Raw genomic sequence first — 7,815 nt, forward strand, 5'->3', positions numbered from 1 at the left:
CACCTGAGCAGTGCCACAGACTGATCGACTCCATGCCACGCCACATTGCTGCAGTAATTCAGGCAAAAGGAGCCCCAACTAAGTATTGAGTGCTGTACTTGCTCATACTTTTCATGTTCATACTTTTCAGTTGGCCAACATTTCTAAAAATCCTTTTTTTTGTATTGGTCTTAAGTAATATTCAAATTTTCAGAGATACTGAATTTGGGATTTTCATTAGTTGTCAGTTTTAATCATCACAATTAAATGAAATAAACATTAGAAATATATCAGTCTGTGTGTAATGAATGAATATAATATCCAAGTTTCACTTTTTGAATGGAATTACTGAAATAAATCACCTTTTTGATGATATTCTAATTATATGACCAGCACCTGTATAACCTTTGAGGGGGGTACAAACCTGTATTACTTTCTCTTCCTCCTCTCTCTTTTTTCTATCCTCCTCCTCCTGCTTCCTCTTTAGCTCCATCTCTGCTTTCCTAAAATGTTTGAGGAAAAAAAAATCTTTACATTTATCATTTATTTACATTTCTACTGATAATCTTCCCCCCGCCCTCACTTACAGTCTTCTGTCCTCTTCCTCCTGTTTGCGTCGTTGTTCTTCCTTCTCCCTTCCCTTCCTCTCTTTCTCCATCTCCTCCTCGATGCATTTCAGCCTCTCGCTCTCTTCCTCCTCCTGCTTCTTCTTTTGCATTGAAGAGAGCAGCTGCTCTGAGCGTTTCACCAGCCCCTGGTACTCTGTGTCTATCTCTTTCCAGGTCATCACTGTGGCCTAGAGGTCAAAGGAAAGAAGAGAATGGCAGGTCATGTTCACAAAATGATGAAACACTTTTCATTTCTATATCTAATTGTTCAATTAATTTTCAGTCTTAAGCATCAGTGGTGTTCAAAGCCATAGGGTTTGAACTCCAATACTACAAGGTGTTTATTGATAATAAAAATTAAGGAGATTCCCTCAGGATGGTTAACATGCTATTGTGAATTTGTCTGAATAAAACTTTGCCCTGTGCCAAATTTCAATCAGGGGAAGGGAACATTTGAGAAGCAACACCGAGGGCACTTATACCCTGACTTGGCAAACACACAACTGTTACCATGGCACACTCTTCCCATGTGGCGACAAGGGAAGACACTGACTGACAGACACTGTGCCTGTCACTTACACACCACAGCGCTCAGTTTCCCACTATACTTGTCAGACAATAAGCAGGGGGAGAGGAGGTCACCGTATTGTGAAGGTTTATTAGAGGCAGTCTCAGTGACACAGGGAGGGAAGATGACAAGGTCTTGTCCCCAATGTATAGCGGTCTGAATGACAACCATTGGCATCTCATGCATTATTCACTCAGAGACACCATGCCAGGAGCAATTTCTAAGCACTCAGAAAGCCATAAGTGTTGACAGTGGGGCTGCTAAAAGGCTAACAGAGGAAAATAGGGGAAGCGGTGAGGCTGATTGGGGTAGAGGGGATTGAAAGGGTCAGGAGTCACAGGTGCATCAGCTTTAATCAGGAAACCTCAAAGAACTTATGAGCACTCTAATCATACCTGTTGATAGCATACACTACTGGGGAATTCAGGGTCTGGATGCGTTTGTGGTGATTTGCTGTACCTACAGGGTCCAATAAGACAGGCGCTTATTGCACAGGGAGAGCTGGGATTTCACTAAACAAGTTTGATAATTTAGCAAAGCAGCCTCACTAAATTATATTATTGGAGAGGATTTGTTCTTCACCCAGCTCTTCTTTTAATCCTGAGGTGATATAATATAGATTCTGAGAGAAGGAATGAGAAAACGGCACAGCACACGTGTGAAAGGGCATAGTGTACAACAGGAGAAGACTGGTTGTGCCGGGGAGCTGCACATGTGAATGTAGAGAACCATATATGTGAGAGGCAGTCATGCTTAAAACAAGGTATGTGCTCTGGAAAATGTTCTCTGGATGAGCACGTATAAAAGAAGAACAACGTGTTTGCTGTACACCCTTTTGCTCATGCTGTATCAGGCTCAAAGCACCTGAAAAACTGTTGACATGAACAGCTTTAAAATCACCAGAGCAATAATCCTCGGGTTTTATGAAAGAGGTCATTGTCTCACCTTTATCTTTGCTAACAGAGCATCTATAGCGGTGGCCAGCTCCTGAACCTGTTTGGTCATCTCCTGCTTGCCCTCCTTCAGCCCGTTCACCACCTCGTTGAACCTCTCCATGTGTTTCTTCAGGTTTCGAACCTTCACCATACCATCAATGCTATGAGAAAGGTGAAAAATGCAAACATGTCATAAACAAATTAGAGAGTACTATGAAGAGTTTCATTTAAATGGCCACTGCTTAAAAAAGGTAACAAACTTATAAAAGAAGTGATCAAGTGCAACTGAAGCATTGGTTGAAGACACCTGTGAAATAAGCTTCATTTTCGAAGCTGTAAATCATGTGTCCTTGTGTTAATGATATAGTTATATAGAGAGAGTTATATATAGTTGTATAGTATGTAACATTAAAGCATGTTTGAGGACTTATCTTGACCTCAGGATAAACATAAATTATTTCAATCAAACATGATTTGGGATGACAAACTAACTCCACTCCATCATAAAAAAAAAATCGCACTTGACTGTTGTAGTTGGGTTGTAGTGGCTAGAAGAGCAATTTCATGGGTCAGAGGTGCGTGTTTGGATTTCTCAGTTGGCGAAAACTTTGTTTATAATTCAAACAGAGCGTGGTTGTCTTCTGATTTATTCATTTCCCCCTCATCTTCCACCTCCTGACCTCATTTACAGCTTTTTTTGCCAAGTCATGCCCGCTATCGAGTGTTGTGACTTTGAAATGTATGAAGTCCCTATAAAGACCAAAATGTTTTTTTAAAGACACATTACATACCTTTTTCCTTTCTTAGTTTTCACCAAAAACAGATATATTACTGTTAGGAATAACACCCTTTCATATTTGACCAGATATGTGTATGCTGGTATAAAGTATTTCCTCATGCATCCATACATATACTGTCACAATCAAAATCTGAAAACCCATCATCTGGACGGCTGCTTTCACCAGTGCCATTTTTCCAAATACAACCCAATATAGCGAAACATGCAGTATTTCCCAAAACAGTACAGTGAGACATCATGACTTTCTAGATTGATTTGAACTCCTAAATTCCCAATATGGGAAAGTCATCAAAACCCACCAAGCGTGAATCCCTTTTAATAAAAGCGTACAGGTAAAAAGAAAAAAATAGGAGGGCTAACAGACAAACAGAAAGATGTTAAAATAATGTATGTGTGTAAGTCTGTGTGAGTCTGTGTGTGTATATTGTGTACAAGAACTAGCATGAGACTCACCGTGGCTTATGCTTCCTCTTACACAACCACATCCGGACAGTTTTCTGAATCTTAATGCAGGCTAAAGCTCTGTAACTCATCTTGTTCCTAACTGTTGAAGATGGGGATGAAAAAGAACAGGATTCAAACAAAAATGTATGAAAATTCTTATAGCAGAGGCCTAAGGGTTAAGGTGCTGACCATGAACCGCCATGTCCCCAGTTTACAGTTACAGGACCTTTGTTGCTTGTCGATCCCCATCTCTCTACTATGTCTCTCTATTAAATGCATAAAGATGCCCAAAAATACTTAAAAGTAGAGACACATATGCATCTGCACAACTTCTACATTTGAAATCACTGCAGTTCTCAGCTCTTACAAATAGATCTGGAATGGCCTCTTTAGATTCAAATATCATAAAAAACATTATAGTAAAACTTCATTTTTAAAGATAAATATCAGAAAGGCATAATATAGCTATGTATAAACTGCTATAATGGGTACTACTGATCAGGCATGCACAAAAACAAATGCAGGTGCAGGTGAAATAAATGACCAGAAACACATTTCCTCAGGTCACTTATTCAAGAAATGTGTCGTCAAGCAGAGGCAGTGTTCTGTTATAACTTTAATGTAATTTCATATGATGCTTTTGCAGAAATAAGTAGAAGTCAGCCTGCACTTTGCTATAAGGTGTAAATCAATAACTTGGCACAGAGTGTAATGGTTCAAAGAAATGCTTCTAGAGTACTATTCCATATGGCTAGAGGCTGCTGCTTTCAATATTCAGAATGAATGGAAAAGTAAAATGTGATTTAATACAGCTATCAGCGCTGTATAATAAACCATGAGGAAATGACAAAGCATCTTACAGTCAACCACTTGAAAGTGATGTGGCTGATTTTCTAATATGGGGGCATATTGGAGACTTTTTTCAGAAATGGTTTTATTACTAGTTTCGCCTCTCTATTAGAAACGACTCACTCAGGCCATTGTGTCATATTGCAGTATGGTGACAGGCATACAAATACTGCATCGGGCTGCATATTGTCTAAATGTTCACACACAGAAATTGAAGTTAAATCATGACTTTATAGGCAGGGTCTCTGTCTGAAACAGACATAACCCAGGCAAAGGCAATGGTAAATAATGATTACATATTTTCTTCAATGTCCAGACCAAGTGTGTTAAATTACTACTTAGACTAATGTTTGAAAAATAATTCCCATTACAGAAATCACAAAACAGAAAGATAATGTAAATAATTCCTAATCTATATAATTCCTATCTGTATTGAGGCTGCTTGAGATACACATCAAAAGTTCTGTTGTTCATAACCCACGTTTGATGACAGACAAGCTGCACCACTGGACCTTCTTCCAGCGGCTGCACACCAACCACGTGTTGACTTTCTTAAGCAGCTCTGCGAGGTGGTCCGGATCAGACTTCATAATCTGGTCAAACTCAGCAAACTGATGCATGCACACAGACACAAAAACACAAATTGTGTTTGGTGATCCTTGGCATATTGAAGGCATATTTATGTTCTGCGTAATGACCTGCAAACCTTAATGCTTAATCTGTTGACTTTTCTGTACCTTTCCAGGGCGGAAGAACACTCTGGTCAATCCAAACTTGAAGTCACTGTCATTTAGCCCCAGAGCTTTGAATAATGCCTACAGAAGAACAAAGTCTCAGCAACATTGCATATATGGTAAGAACGCTTATGCTAGTAAATCAGTTCCCAAATGGGTCAGTGTTGCTATAGGCTTTTTTTACACAACTACTTAAGCTTTGTTTTAAACAGACTAGCTAATTATATAAACCCAGTAACAGTACATTCTGTATTAATCCAGTTAAGGAGAAAACTATTTAATTCATATAATCCCACCTTGCAGAAGAGTCGTGGATTCAGGCGTGTGAGCTTGTCAGGCATATACTGTTTATACATGTTGTAGAGCTCATGGAAGGGGGCCCTGGAGGGGAAGCCCCCCTGCATCAGGTCCAACACTGACACCATTCCTAATCAACAGAAAAATGGACCTGACATTTAAAGCACTATTAAAAAGAAACAGAATTGCCTGAGGAATTGCAGTATACTGTAAAATGTGCACTACTGATCGTCTACCAAATAAAAATTATGAACTTGAACTCCAAGCAAGCTGAAAACTGTTCACATACAGCATGCACTATTCTGCTTAATCCCCGACAAGCACAATGTCAATGTCTATCTCTATATCAATATAGGATAGGAAAAACTGCACTGAAAAGTAGTGTAGTCAAATGCCTGACAAGCTTTTTCCAGTCGCTACAGTTTAACATAATTTAACCTTTGTGGGAAGCAGTTGGAAGAATGTAATATTTACATGTTTTGCATTCTTTAAAAACTGGAGACCTTTATTTTTGAAGAAAGGTCCAATATTCAATGCCAGTTCTGGACATATGTGTAAATTGCTCAACTAACAGTAGAGCTACATTGGGTGCATCCTTATATATATTCACACATCCTAGATTAAATTATAAATTATGAATATAAAAACTTTTTTTATTCTACAGTACATATTGTACACACTGTTTTTGGTCCTACCTGAACACTGCAGCTGTGAAAGAATCAGAGCTCCTTCAAACTGGTGGCTGACCATCTTAAGGTTGGGTTTTACACAGCGGATAAAACTTGAGCCCTATGACACAAAGATTAATCAGGGAAAACACAGTGCAGTACTACAGTCTTTACCTGCCATCTATATAATTGGCATCTGAAGCAGTAATAAGTTGCTCCAGTACATACTGTATATTGTAAAGGGACATTTATTTCATGCTGATTTTGAGCAGAAAGCAAAAACCTTTTCTAGAAAATACAGAATGAATCTGACGCATAACTGACATATTACTCACAGTACTCCGAAGCTTTTCCAGTAGCAGGTTAAGCTGGGTCTGTGTGTACAAGCAGACAAAAGGAAATGTTTAATAATTTGATTTTAATGTTCATGATGAAGCTAGCCCCCGTGACCCTGTACACAGGATAGGCGGTTGATGATGGATGGATGGATGGGTGGATGTAGCCCAGGCAGACATTTCAAATGAGGCAGCAGTGACACACATCCTCATCACAGGTGAGGGAAGGGAGCAACCAGAGATAACAGTCATGCAAGGACAAAGGCAACGCTAGGAAAATTTAGTTGCATAGCACATGGAAAAAACAAGGAAATTCTACTCCGACGCATTAGGGTCATTGTAGATAAAAAAAATTACCAAGGCCGTAAATTTGCAAGAAAAAAACGTGGAAAAATAGGGTCTGCTGTCATTACTAACACAAGACAAGTGTCAGTACAGACATAACAGAAGAGGTGGAGCTTTCAGACAGTTAGGCAGATATAAGGGACTTCAACAAAGCCACTTTAAAGCATGTGTCACATCTTAGACATTTATAAATGTCTGCAGTTCTTTCCCATTTTTTTATGCTTTTGGCCTTCGAACAGAAGGAAATATCTCATAATACTGGTTAGTGAAAGTAGCTTAGATGTGACAGCTGTTGTTATTAACATTTGCATACCCTGCTTTTAACTGAGTAGACTACAGAGCCTTTAATAACACAAGCACATCTGAAGTTTTGTTCTCGTAAATTTATTACTTTAATCTCATTGAATATTCAAGTTTTTTCCTCCTATATGTACCTCTTTAATCTCAGAGTTTTTTCTTCCCTATCCCTCTGTAATTTATTTTTAACCTACTATAGCCCTAATACGCTGTCAAACAATTCAGAGTGCTTTCCATTAGATAATCTCTACAAACATCTCTGTTTTTTAGTCCAAGTTGTAACTAAACCATCACGTCTGAGCTGGATTTGGTTGTATGCAGGTAAACAGCTCATGTGGAGAGCAAAAGAGGCAGAAAGCATTGGCCATAAGCTTTCTAATAATCTCAGAACCCTACAGGTGCTGGTCATATAATTAGAATATCATCAAAAAGTTGATTTATTTCAGTAATTCCATTCAAAAAGTGAAACTTGCATAATGTATACATTCATTCCACACAGAGTGATATATTTCAAGTGTTCATTCCTTTTAATTTTGATGATTATAAATGACAACTAATGAAAACCCCAAAATCAGTATCTCAGAAAATTAGAATATTGTAAAAAAAAGTTAAATATTGAAGACAGCTGGTGCCACACTCTAATCAGCCAATTAACTCAAAACACCTGCAAAGGCCTTTAAATGGTCTCTCAGTCTAGTTCTGTAGGCTACACAATCATGGGGAAGACTGCTGACTTGACAGCTGTCCAAAAGACGACCAATGACACCTTGCACAAGGAGGGCAAGACACAAAAGGTCATTGCTAAAGAGGCTGGCTGTTCACAGAGCTCTGTGTCCAAGCACATTAATAGAGAGGTGAAGGGAAGGAAAAGATGTGGTAGAAAAAAGTGTGCAAGCAATAGGGATAACCGCACCCTGGAGAGGATTGTGAAACAAAAGCCATTCAAAAATGTGGGGG

General features: G+C 38.8%; 1 protein-coding gene across 1 annotated transcript in view; it reads right to left on the reverse strand.

Annotated features, from left to right (window-relative positions):
• Positions 1–562: 562 nt before the first annotated feature.
• The window catches only part of LOC123979047 (unconventional myosin-VI-like), a 52,576-nt gene continuing 45,323 nt past the window's right edge, over positions 563–7,815 (reverse strand). Inside the window, exons 19-26 of the mRNA XM_046062762.1 lie at positions 6,217–6,255; positions 5,909–6,002; positions 5,213–5,343; positions 4,920–4,997; positions 4,664–4,793; positions 3,343–3,433; positions 2,101–2,251; positions 563–775 (exon numbers count right to left, since the gene is read on the reverse strand). Coding sequence (XP_045918718.1) covers positions 563–775; positions 2,101–2,251; positions 3,343–3,433; positions 4,664–4,793; positions 4,920–4,997; positions 5,213–5,343; positions 5,909–6,002; positions 6,217–6,255 — 927 coding nt within the window. The remainder of the gene's footprint in view (positions 776–2,100; positions 2,252–3,342; positions 3,434–4,663; positions 4,794–4,919; positions 4,998–5,212; positions 5,344–5,908; positions 6,003–6,216; positions 6,256–7,815) is intronic.

This window comes from Micropterus dolomieu, linkage group LG11 (genome assembly GCF_021292245.1).
Source record: "Micropterus dolomieu isolate WLL.071019.BEF.003 ecotype Adirondacks linkage group LG11, ASM2129224v1, whole genome shotgun sequence".
NCBI lineage: Eukaryota > Metazoa > Chordata > Actinopteri > Centrarchiformes > Centrarchidae > Micropterus > Micropterus dolomieu.